Source organism: Oncorhynchus masou, chromosome 24, assembly GCF_036934945.1.
Source record: "Oncorhynchus masou masou isolate Uvic2021 chromosome 24, UVic_Omas_1.1, whole genome shotgun sequence".
NCBI lineage: Eukaryota > Metazoa > Chordata > Actinopteri > Salmoniformes > Salmonidae > Oncorhynchus > Oncorhynchus masou.
This window is the reverse complement of record NC_088235.1, coordinates 63,303,905-63,317,240: the sequence shown is the minus strand read 5'-3', so window position 1 is coordinate 63,317,240 and position 13,336 is coordinate 63,303,905. Positions and strand designations below refer to the sequence as shown.

The 13,336-nt window shown below is 42.0% G+C and overlaps 2 protein-coding genes across 11 annotated transcripts in view; one reads left to right on the top strand and one right to left on the bottom strand.

Annotated features, from left to right (window-relative positions):
- marchf5 (membrane-associated ring finger (C3HC4) 5) overlaps nt 1-6,983 on the bottom strand; it is a 70,038-nt gene extending 63,055 nt beyond the window's left edge. For both annotated transcript variants that reach the window (XM_064934492.1, XM_064934494.1), the window contains exon 1: nt 6,620-6,983. In XM_064934492.1, the coding sequence (XP_064790564.1) occupies nt 6,620-6,663 (44 nt within the window). In that variant the 5' untranslated portion in view covers nt 6,664-6,983. The remainder of the gene's footprint in view (nt 1-6,619) is intronic.
- Nucleotides 5,965-13,336, top strand: part of LOC135512449 (cytoplasmic polyadenylation element-binding protein 3-like) — a 60,969-nt gene continuing 53,597 nt past the window's right edge. Inside the window, exons 1-2 of one of the 9 annotated variants that reach the window (XM_064934488.1) lie at nt 5,965-6,030; nt 9,577-10,424. In XM_064934488.1, the coding sequence (XP_064790560.1) occupies nt 9,588-10,424 (837 nt within the window). In that variant the 5' untranslated portion in view covers nt 5,965-6,030; nt 9,577-9,587. Of the gene's footprint in view, nt 6,031-7,089; nt 7,205-7,727; nt 7,828-9,039; nt 9,362-9,576; nt 10,425-13,336 lie in introns of those variants that run through there. The other 8 variants (XM_064934483.1, XM_064934484.1, XM_064934490.1 and 5 more) reach the window with 8 other exon arrangements.

Here is a 13,336-nt window from a genome sequence, read left to right as displayed (position 1 = left end):
AAGTATTGATTGGCATGCAGGCCTAAAGTCGTTCAACAACCTTGGCACTAAGTTTGTTTTCCAGTAAAGGTGAAAACATTGATTACACAAGGACAGGATATAGGCTAAGGCTCAAAATGGTATATAAGGGACTTGCCTAAAATAAACAGCAGTAGCACTAACAATTGTAGATCTGAGGATTATCAGAACATTTCTTGTCTTTGAAGACTGAAGACATGAATGAATGAAATAACCCAAATAACAATTTGGGTACAGTTTGCTTGAGATGCACGAAGGGGAGAGGAAAGCAACATCTTTAGGAATGAAGAGTAGCTGGCTGCTACTGATTGGTCTATGCATTTCAACCTTCATATTTCACCACGATGACCAACTAACCCAGACTGAATGCCAGATTCTCGCTGAAGGTCAAGCATGCTTGTGACCATGGAAAGCATTGGCAAACAAAAATAACTTACTTGACCTAAGCCTACATAGACCTATTAGAATAAAAGTATGAGTGACATACAAGATCAAATATGTTTGGAAGGTTGTGTATTAAATGTGTGTTAAAATTATAGTGTAAAGTACCACTCAGTCTCAATTTCAGAAATATATTCCACGTCCATGCCCTCTTTAGGATTTTTGATGATGACCTAAAATTGTCTCTCTTTAGTCCCGTGTTGAGGCCAGCATTGCTAGCTCATAACCTCAATATCCAGTTGTTGGCAAACCTCAGATTATTAACTGGTTTACCTCGGTGGTAGGTAGGCTATTTCCCAGGTTGTGTTTTATTGTGAGAGCTGGGGAGAGTAAGATTTCCAATGTATACATAGCACTTAGGAAATAAACGTGAATCTTGTTATCAGAATCAGGACAGGAGCATACCCAGGTCAGGGCCAGGGTGACCCTGGCAATCTCTGACAAGTGTGAAGGGCAAAGTAAACGTCCCTGTTTCAGGATCCTGTCTTTCAAAGATAATTTATAAAAATCCAAATAACTTCACAGATCTTCATTGTAAAAGGTTTAAAAAATGTTTCCCATGCTTGTTCAATGAACCATAAACAATTAATGAACACGCACCTGTGGAACGGTCGTTAAGACACTAACAGCTTACAGAGGGTAGGCAATTAAGGTCAGAGTTATGAAAACTTAGGACACTAAATAGGCCTTTCCACTGACTCCGAAAAACACCAGAAGAAAGATGCCCAGGGTCCCTGCTCATCTGCATGAACATGCCTTAGGCATGCTGCAAGGATGCATGAGGACTGCAGATGTTGCCAGGGCAATAAATTGCAATGTCCATATAATAAAGCGCTACAGGGAGATAGGATGGACAGCTGATCGTCCTTGCAATGGCAGACCACGTGTAACAACACCTGCACAGGATCGGTATATCCGAACATCACACCTGCGTGATAGGTACAGGTTGGCAACAACAACTTCCCGATCGTCACCAGGAACGCACACTCCCTCCATCAGACCGCAGACTGTCCGCAATAGGCTGAGAGAGGCTGGACTGAGGGCTTGTAGGCCTGTTGTAAGGCAGGTCCTCACCAGACATCACCAGCAACGACGTTGCCTATGGGCACAAACCGTCGCTGGACCAGACAGGACTGGCAAAAAGTGCTCTTGACTGACAAGTCGAGGTTGTGTCTCACCAGGGGTGATGGTCGGATTCGCATTTATCGTCCAAGGAATGAGCGTTACACCGAGGCCTGTACTCTGGAGCGGGATCGTCTTGGAGGTGGAGGGTCCGTCATGGTCTGGGGTGGTGTGTCACAACATCATCGGACTGAGCTTGTTGTCATTGCAGGCAATCTCAATGCTGTGCGTTACAGGAAAGACATTTACCTCCCTCATGTGGTACCCTTCCTGCAGGCTCATCCTGACATGACCCTCCAACATGACAATGCCACCAGCCATACTGCTCATTCTGTGCATAATTTCCTGTAAGACAGGAATGTCAGTGTTCTGCCATGGCCAGCGAAGAGCCAGGATCTCAATCCCATTGAGCACATCTGGGACCTGTTGGATCGGAGGGTAAGTTCTCAGAAATGTCTGGGAACTTGCAGGTGCCTTGGTGGAAGAGTAAGGTAACATCTCACAGCAAGAACTGGCAAATCTGGTGCAGTCCACGAGGAGGAGATGCACTGCAGTACTTAATGCAGCTGGTGGCCACACCAGATACGGACTGTTAATTTTGATTTTGACCCCCCACCCCTTTTGTTCAGGGACACATTATTCAATTTATTTTAGTCACATGTCTGTGGAACTTGTTCAGTTTGTCTCAGTTATTGAATCTGATGGTCATACAAATATTTACACATGTTAATTAAGTCTGCTGAAAATAAACTCAGTTGACAGTGAGAGGACATTCCTTTTTTTGCTGAGTTTAGTAGGACAGTTCTACCACACCTTAATGAAATGCCTATATTTAAAACAGGCAATTCGTGTTTTCCACCACCTTGACAAAGTATATAGTCCTTAAACCCACAAAAAGGGAGATAACATAAAGATGTCAGGTGCATTTCTCTGCCCAGGCAAGATCTTACAATTATCATGGTCCACAAACACCAACACAGTCTTGAAGGCATGACAATGCCTCTTCCCCCTGAGGAGGCTGAATGGGCACTCAGATCCTCAAAATGTTCTATAGCTAAACCATAGAGAGCATCTTGACTGGCTGCATCACTGCTTGGTATGGCAAAGCTCCCTGCCATTCAGGACCTCTACATCAGACGGTCTCAGAGGAAGACCACCCAACTCAAACCGTTCCAGCTGCTACTGCACGGCAAGCGGTACTGATGCACCAAGACTGGAACAAAACTGGACCCTGAACCGCTCCTACCCCCAAGCCATAAGACTGCTAAATAGTTTAATTATCCAATAGCTACCCGGACATTCTGCATTGACTCTATTTGCAATGAACTCTTAACTCAACACATACGCTGCTGCTGCTGTTTATTATTCATCTTGCTACTAAGTCATTATTTTATCCCTACCTATTTGTAAATACACTACATGACCAAAAGTATGTGGACACTTTTTCGAACATCTCATTCCAAAATAATGGGCATTAATATGGAGTTGGTCCCCACTTCGCTGCTATAACAGCCTCCACTCTTCTGGTAAAGCTTTCCACTAATGTTGGACCATTACGGTGGGAACTTGCTTTCATTCAGCCACAAGAGCATTCGTGAAGTTTGGCACAACCTTGTCAGCCACGTCCGTAGCCATGAGGTGCTTTGAAAAGCTGGTAATGGCTCACATCAACACCATTATCCCAGAAACCCTAGACCCACTGCAATTTGCATACCGCCCAAACAGATCCACAGATAATGCAATCTCTATTGCACTCTACACTGCCATTTCCCACCTGGACAAAAGGAACACGTATGTGAGAATGCTATTCATTGACTACAGCTCAGTGTTCAACACCATAGTACCCTCAAAGCACATCGCTAAGCTAAGGATCCTGGGACTAACCTCCCTCTGCAACTGGATTCTGGACTTCCTGACGAGCCGCCCTCAGGTGGTGAGGGTATTAGAGGTCGACCGATTATGATTTTTCAACGCCGATACCGATTATTGGAGAAACCAAAAAAAGCTGATACCGATTAATCGGACGATTTGTATTTATTTATTTGTAATAAGGACAATTACAACAATACTGAATGAACACTTATTTTAACTTAATATAATAGATCAATAAAAATTCGTTTAGCCTCAAATAAATAAGAAACATGTTCAATTTGGTTAAAATAATGCAAAAACAAAGTGTTGGAGAAGAAAAAGTGTAATATATGCCATGTAAAAATGCTAATGTTTGAGTTCCTTGCTCAGAACATGAGAACATATGAAAGTTGGTGGTTCCTTTTAACCTGAGACTTCAATATTCCAAGATAAGAGGTTTTAGGTTGTCGTTAGTATAGTATTTATAGAACTATTTCTCTCTATACCATTTCTATTTCATATTCCTTTGACTATTGGATGTTCTTATAGGCACTATAATATTGCTAGTGTAGCAGTACAGCTTCCGTCCCTCTCCTCGCTCCTCCCTGGGCTCGAACCAGGAACACATCGACAACAGCCACCCTCGAAGCAGCTTTACCAATGCAGAGCAAGGGGAACAACTACTCCAAGTCTCAGAGCGAGTGACGTTTGAAACGTTATTAGCGCGCACCCCGCTAACTAGCTAGCCATTTCACATCGGTAACTCCAGCCATTAGGCTGATAGGCTTGAAGTCATAAACAGCGATGTGCTTGCGAAGAGCTGCTGGCAAAACGCATGAAAGTACTGTTTGAATGAATGCTTACGAGCCTGCTGCTGCCTACCATCGCTCAGTCAGACTGCTCTATCAAATCATAGACTTAATGATAACATAACACAGACAAATACAAGCCTTTAGTCATGAATATGGTCGAATCCAGAAAATATAATTTCAAAAACAAAACGTTTATTATATCAGTGAAATATGGAACCGTTCGGTATTTTATCTAATGGGTGGCATCCATAAGTCTAAATATTCTTGTTACATTACCTTCAATGTTGTCATAATTACGTAAAATTCTGGCAAATTAGTTTGCAATGAGCCAGGCTGCCCAAACTGTTGCATATACCCTGACTCAGCATGCAAGAGAAGTTACACAATTTCACCTGGTTAATATTGCCTGCTAACCTAGATTTCCTTTAGCTAAATATGCAGGTTTAAAAATATATACTTCTGTGTATTGATTTTAAATAAGGCAATTGTGTTTATGGCTCGGTACACGTTGGAGCAACAACAGTCCTTTTTGTAAATGCACACTGCATCGATTATATGCCACGCAGGACGCGGTAGATAAACTAGTAATATCATCAACCATGTGTAGTTATAACTAGTGATTATGATTGATTGATTTTTATAAGATAAGTTTAATGCTAGCTAGCAACTTACCTTAGCTTGCTGCATTCGCGTAACAGGCAGTCTCCTCGTGGAGTTGGACTAGTTAACTGTAAAGTTGCAAGATTGGATCCCCCGAGCTGACAATGTGAAAATCTGTCATTCTGCCCCTGAACAAGGCAGTTAACCCACCGTTCCTAGGCCGTCATTGAAAATAAGAATGTGTTCTTAACTGACTTGCCTAGTTAAATAATATGTAAAAAAAAAAATATGTAAAAAATAAAAATACATCGGCAAAATCGGTGCCCAAAAATACCCATTTCCGATTGTTATGAAAGCTTGAAATTGTCCCTAATTAATTGGCCATTCCGATGAATCGGTCGACCTCTAGTAGGTATCAACACATCTGCCACGCTGACCCTCAACACTGGAGCCCCTCAGGGGTGCTTGCTCAGTCCCCTCCTGTACTCCCTGTTCACACATGACAGTGGTAGGCAGTGGTAGGCCTGATCACTGACAACAGTGGTAGGCCTGATCACTGACAACGACGAGACAGCCTATAGGGAGGCGGTCAGCGACCTGGCCGGGTGGTGCAAGAATAACAACCTATCCCTCAACATAACCAAGACTAAGGAGATGATTGTGGACTACAGGAAAAGGAGGACCGAGCACACCCCCATTCTCATCGACGGGGCTGTAGTGGAGCAGGTTGAGAGCTTCAAGTTCCTTGGTGTCCACATCACCAACAAACTAGAATGATCCAAACATACCAAGACAGTAGTGAAGAGGGCACAACAAAGCCTATTCCCCCTCAGAAAAACTAAAAAGAACTGGCATGGGTCCTCAAATTCTCAAAAGGTTCTACAGCTGCAACATCGAGAGCATCCTGACAGGTTGCATCACTGCCTGGTATGGCAATTGCTCTGCCTCCAACCGCAAGGCACTACAGAGGGTATTGCATACGGTCCAGTACATCACTGGGGCTAAGCTGCCTGTCATCCTGGACCTCTATACCATGCGGTGTCAAAGGAAGGCCATAAAAATTGTCAAAGACCCCAGCCACAGACTGTTCTCTCCATTACCGCATGGCAAGTGGTACCGGAGTGCCAAGTCTAGGACAAAAGGCTTCTCAACAGTTTTACCCCCAAGCCATAAGACCCCTGAACAGGTAATCAAATGGCTACCCAGACTTTTTGCATTGTTTCCCCCCAACCCCTCTTTAACGCTGCTGCTACTCTCTGTTTATCATACATGTATAGTCACTTTAACCATATCTACATGTACATACTACCTCAATCACCCCGACTAACCGGTGCCTGTATATAGCCTCGCTACTGTCATTTTTCACTGTCTTTTTACTGTTGTTTTTATTTATTTACTTAGCTATTGTTCACCTAATACCTTTTTTGCACGGTTGGTGAGTCTGTAAGTAAGCATTTCACTATAAGGTCTACCTACACCTGTTGTATTCGGCGCACATGACAAATACATTTTGATTTGAGCCAGGTCGGAAGTGCATCGCGTGACACACCCACATAAGTTAACATATCTTGGTCCCACTGATCCTGCCCCATGAACTTTGTATAGTTTGCATGCTGCATATATGACTAGCAACATTATAATACTCACAAGGTAAGAATTAGTATAGTTATTAACCATGGCGCCCTTGCAGTCACCTGGTCCCCCCAGCTGTGAAGCGTTAGCAAGCTAGCTTCGCTAATAGGTTAGGTAGCTACCTAACGTTAAACTCAACTCACCTGTCCAAATTCTGTTGCATTACCAATGCGATATCTTCCGACATATAGCCAATAAATGTAAAACAACACTTCAAAACCTTTTGAGTGTTTAACGATGCAGGTTAGTTGGCTAGCTTGGCCTTGTTGAAAGCGGCGAGGCCTTCGAATAGTTTAGCTGGCTGGCTAGCTTGTTGGTTAGCCGAAATAAAGTAACTTCAACTATAAGCCAATTCCCTTGCGGTCATTCTAAATAATGCATTACTACTCGACGCTTCGCCTGCGGTTTCACGTTAATATTTTGCTAAAAAAAAACAAGTAATATCATTAATGCATCGCTGTGACAACTTGACTCCATTGACTGCCTGTCTCTGAGGTGATGCGCTCTGCGTCACCAACAATAACAAGCCCGTCAGAGGCTGCGAAATCATACGTTTACAAGATGCCTGGGATATGTAGTCCGACCACATTTTTTCTCTCCTTCGTGTGGCCAAAGAATTATCAAATTTATGCTCTAACTTGTATAACGGACCTAAGAGGCACTACGGCTACTTGGGCAGACTAGCATCATGAAGATACACATATGGCTACAGAATACTTCATATTGCGGTAGGCTGCATATATTATACCGAGCTGTCAGTAGCGTTTCAGGCCATACGCTTCGGGAGTGCATCACATTTATTGGCTAAGTTGTATCTCTATTGGCGACATTTTCTCTGTTAAAATGACTGCAAAATGTTGCAACAACGGCTTTGCAGTCATGGAAGATATTGGGCAAGTGTCGTCTGGGTACAATTTTTCATAATTACATGGGTCTGTGGTTTGGTGAGGAAAAGCAGCCTCGTCTAATGAGGATCCAATCAGACTATATATTGTTGCAGAAAAATTTACATTTTGAAACCCCATCATTAATTGTCATTAAATAGATGTCCTCGTTAAATACTAGACTACTTTTATGCAACAACAAAAAAATGCATAGGTCTACATTTAAAATAAAAGCTTACCAAAATGATTGTTTTATTTTCGACCAAACTTTGCATTCTGGAGGAGTACGCTAAAACTATGAAACTACATTTCCCTGAAGCCTCTGCATCATCCATGCGCTTCAGTCAATCAGCTGTTGAAGCAACTACTGACTACCTCCGCGCAAGGGTAGCTCATTTGTCATATCTAAACCCAGACGAGGCAAACAGAAATAGCCATATTTACAGTCCCAAAGGTGAACGATTCAGGTAAATTTAATGTCATGTGAAACAAAAACCGACAAGGGTGTGCATGCGGTTGTTGCCGTGTTTGTTTGGTGGTATCTGTACAGTTGTAGATTAGGGGCTGGTGGATATGAATGTATTAATAGCCCGCTTGTGAATGTATTGACTATCTTGTATAACCAACGGGTAGGAAAAAATACGACTTTTAGATAGTCAGATTTGGTGTGTTGCTTTTCTTTTAGGCTGGTAAACTGCACCTATATTGATTAGGCTACTTGATGACCTTGAATTGGCAACGTTTATGCGTCGAGGAGAAAACAAGGACTAACTGGGTGTCCAGAATGCTGTGCAATATTTTGCATATATTTTGCTTCGATAAGTCTACCTCACACCTCTTAGAAATATTCAGGAAGTCTGAGAATTAAAATAATGTGCTCAACCTAAATTTGACACAGCCTGCTTGTGTGAGTCGTTTTAGCCTATTCCCGAATACCTTCTAAATTCCACCATATGTGGCTTTATTATAGGCCACAGTTGTTATCTCTAATGATTCATAATTAAAATGGACAAAACCATGCAATCTCATAGCTCTCATTCAAGTGTGACTGTGCACGGCAGTCAGAATGGTTTTGATATGAGTAAATTGATACTGTTCTCAATTGATCAGCGAAAGACCTAATTATGTTTATAATGATGCAAACGGGACGCCCAGAATAAACGTATAGTGTATGATAGACCATACACTATTAGGAAAACCAAATGCAATATAGCAGGCTATACATTATACATATTTTTGTTTTATCAATGCCGACGGAACATAAATGCAGACATGCATGAAAGAAGAGGCGAAATACATAGCCAATGGTATTCTCTCGAAACCTGAAGAGAATCTGTCATAGTATGAAAGGGGTCTTTGGCTTTTCCAAACGTAGATATGCAGATAGGCGTGGCCTCTGTTTTAGCACCCATTTGCACCCTAATCAGAAAATGAGCAAATAAAAAGGAGACGGGCAAATTGACCAAGTTTAATGCAATAATTGAATCTGCCGCAAATCGTAATCTTTATAACGTTCATGCTTTTAGTGTGAAGCTAGTAGCCTCCCTATGTAGCAAGCCGTTCTGTCAAGTCACCTAAAATGTAGAACATGTCCAGCCTACTAGGCTGATGTCATACAAAAATAGTCGCCTATAAGTGCGTCATATCTATAGCTACTGCAGCAATCATTGACGCAGAAACTTAAGGAGAAGTTCCTTGCTCGTTCCATACGAAATAGCTATCTCTATCCATTTTTCTATGAAGTGGGTTGGTCAAGGTGGCGTGTCTCTTTAACCTTTTTTGAAGGACGCAGCAGCTGTATTTATTGACGTATGCAAATTAATTCAGGGGTGGTTCTCGTGAGAAAAAAAACAGGAACCAGAATCAGTTTCACATTGTAGTTCGGAGTTGCTGGGTGAAGGAAAGGAAAACGATACGTGGCGAATATTGGTGAATGTCGGTATCCTCCACGTGTATTTCCCGCATAGCCTACATCTGAGTGGAGCGCTGGCGTCCGAAAGGGTGAAACTATTGAATCTCTTGCTTTAGTGCACTTTATTGTGTCACATCGGTAGTCTTCGATTTTGTTTGCTGAATGGGTGATCACGAATTCGCATTGCAATTGGCTTGCAGCAGAAAAAAATGCACTCTTGAGTTGTATAAAATATCATAACAACCCTGCGAGCCTAGTCTATGACATTCTCAATAATAACTCGTCTCTGTTTTCCCCGTTTCAGCTCAGCAAACCATGCAGGATGATTTACTGATGGACAAAAACAAAGCCCAACCTCATCAGCAGCAAGATCCAACCGAAGAACCTCCCTCCACCCCGACCCCTTCGGAACCCCCTACATCAGAGGAGAGCCCATCGAGTGTGAGCAACCAAGCAGCTTCAGCTATCAACAAAGAGAAAGTGCTGATGGAGTCTCCGATCCTGCCGGGTTTAAATTTTCATCAGCCGCAGGAAACCGGTGGCACCCTGTCCCCCTCATTTGGTAGCACTTGGTCCACTGGAACCACAAACACAGTGGACGACAATTTTTTTCAAGGAATACCCTCGGTGAACGGATCAATGCTTTTCCAGAACTTCCCCCATCACGTCAATCCGGTATTTGGAGGCAATTTCTCACCTCAGCTTGGCTTGGCACAGTCTCAGCAGCAAGCCCAGCAACAGCAGCAGCCACCGCCGCAGCAACGGAGATCCCCTGTTAGCCCCAACCAAGGTCCTTTTCCACAGAGAAACGCATACAGTCACCAGTCTGTCATGAATAGCAAGGCTTCTTCACCTGCCTCATCTTCGGGTTGGAATAATCACCAGAATACCGCTTGGAGCACAGCCTCCAATCCTTGGAGCGGTCTCCAGGCAGGCAGGGACCCGCGGAGAGCTGTAGGAGTCGGGGTTGGCGTGGGGGTCGGTGTAGGGGTGCCGTCTTCCATGAACCCCATCTCCCCGATGAAAAAGCCATATTCCAGCAATGTTATAGCACCCCCAAAATTCCCGAGAGCTGGTCCCCTCACCCCGAAATCTTGGATGGAGGACAACGCCTTTAGGACGGACAACAGCAACAATATGATGCCTTTTCAGGTATGTTTGGATGTATAATAAGTAGCCTAACCTTTTAATCCAATTTGAAACATTTTCATAATAAACATGTCAATTCATGTCAATTAAACACAAGTGTGTTAGAAGATGATTATGGTAATGTCTTCATGTCCACATCATGAGAGCGAGAGAGAGCATCTTACACTGCAGAAGTAGCCTATAGCCATATGTATAGTTTACTCACAGGTTACATTTAAAACACTCCCAGAGTGAGCTGGCAAAATATGCAAGAAATGTAACCATTTGTTGCAATAAACATAGCTATAAACTAACAGAGTTCTTCATCTCTGTCAACAAACTAGGTCTATAGCCTACGGTTTCAAGCATTCTACCAAATAATATCGCAGTTGCAAATGAGAACTGGTTCTCGACTAGCCTACCTGGTTAAATAAAGGTGAAATAATAAAATAAAAATTTATGGGCTGTGTTGAACATCAAGCTATGTTGAATATTCTTCATGTAAATGGTTCAAGAAAAAGAGGAAATCCTTTGATTTTAGTCTCCTGCAACCCATACGGGCACCTGTTCAGATCATTAAAACATTGTAACTCTTAATTATGACAATGTTTAATTTCAAGAAGTGTCACAATGGATTGTTGAGTAGGCCTATGTGATTAATGAATTATGAAGTCATAATATTGATTATGCTATTATGACCCAATAATAAGGTTGTTATGCAGGCTATGCATCATGTCTTATTTTCCATTGGTGGACTGACTACATTGAAAAACGGCTCTGGAGGTCACATCCTACACTATCCTTGTGAAAATCATTGCAATTATTGAGGAAAATGAAATTAAGTATTTTGTAATAGCTCTTAAAGGGCAAACTTGCTCGTATGTGATTGGCTATTTTTAGTCTAGCGTGTGGTGGGTCTTCGACACACTGCTGAGCTGCGTGCTGCTGTCATATGATGATTGAGTACTTTGTAACCAAATTATTATGAAAGTATCCGCTTCGCTATAAGTTATTTGTCATAATTATGTTGTAACAAAGTGACATTTGAAACATTGTTGCAACTCTCCTATATCAGTTCACCCTCCCCTGTTTTACTAGTTTGTAAATGAATTACGTTCTGACTGCGTAAACTCTTTATTTTGATGTCACTATAGCCTAATGTGCTGTGACAGTATCACATGACTTCAATTATAATATTTGGACAAGTAGTTAATTATTTTCAGTCCTAGTTATTTTTGAAAGCCTGTAGCCAGAAATGAAAGAATTGAAATAGGCTTCGGCCGCTTGACAACCAAGTAATGAACCGTGTCTGGTCAGTAAATTGTGACTCTATAGAATATTTAATTGTAGGCAACCGATGTCAAAAAAAATGTCATTGTAGGGTATTTTAGCTAGGCCAAAGCTGAAAAGGGTAAGGTGCCTTTTTGAGGCATTAACTGAATTATTTCAAGCAAGTATTTTACTATAGAATGTAAGTCTCACATTTTCCATGCCTAGTTTGCTAGCACTGCAGTGGAGATAACCTAGGAGTCATGCGTGCTGTTAGTCAGTGATCGGTGCTGTCTCAGCGCAGCCTTATCAGATGTCTGCGGCTTCCTCAGACACAAACCAAATAAATGCTATTCCATCTTCCCATTCTTTTTAGGCTATCACTTGGGCCCGATATACCTCTTTGTTCAAAAGCAGAGACAAAGGCATTGTTTAATGGAGATGTATGGGCCTGGTAGTTCTTTACACCGATTACCTATACCATTTTTGTTCCTGCTTATTGTGACTGATGGTTTGTGAATGGGGACTTACGTTCGTTAGCACAAGACTTACCACAAAACCTACAAGCAACGCAACATTGCTGTCACTGCTAACAATGCAGACTTCATTTATTTTAAACTCATTGCAGCACAGTTTCCCATATAGTACTTTCTGTTCTGTGAAGCCCCTTTGTCTCCAACACCCTGAACAGATAGTGACTCAAGCATTGCAACTACCCAATGTCCAAAATAGGACTCACAGACCACCAGTTATTGGAAAGTATTTTTCAGTGAAAACATTTGAAGTTGTGACAGCTTAGGGCCTAGGCGCTGTCATTTACAGATTCAGTGTCAGAAGAATATTCACAATTACTAGCAGATGCGATCACACAATGGAGTCATCTCTCATTACTATTTTGTTCTCCAATATTGTGTCTGATATTGTAAATGTGTATTGTACAGGCTGCTTTGAACATGCTCCAACCTCAGAAATAGGTGAATCTACTCACCGAGTTAATCTACTCACTAAATAGTTAACCAAATAGCTACCCCGGACTATCTGCATTGACCCTCTTTGCACTCATCTGATACACTGCTTCTACTGTTTTATTATCTATTGTGTCGCCTAGTCACTTTATCCCGACATGGACAGTTGAAGTCGGAAGTTTACATGCACTTAGGATGGAGTCATGAAAACTAATTTTTCCTCCACTCCACAAATTACTTGTTAACAAGCTATCATTTTGGCAAGGCGGTTAGGACATCTACTTTGTGCATGACACAAGTCATTTTTCCAACAATTGTTTACAGACAGATTATTTCACTTACTGTATCACAATTCCAGTGGGTCAGAAGTTTACAAACACTAAGTTGACTCTGCCTTTAAACACCTTGGAAAATTCCAGAAAATGTCATGGCTTCAGAAGCTTCTGATTGGCGAATTGACATCATTTGAGTCAATTGGAGGTGAACCTGTGCATGTATTTCAAGGCCTACCTTCAAACTCGGTGTCTCTTTGCTCGATATCATAGGAAAATCAAAGTAAATCAGCCAAGACCTCGTGAAAAAAAAACTGTAGACCTCCAAGTCTGGTTCATCCTTTCAAGCAATTTCCAAACGCCTGAAGGTATCACATTTATCTGTACAAACAATAGTACTCAAGTATAAACACCATGGGACCATGGTGTT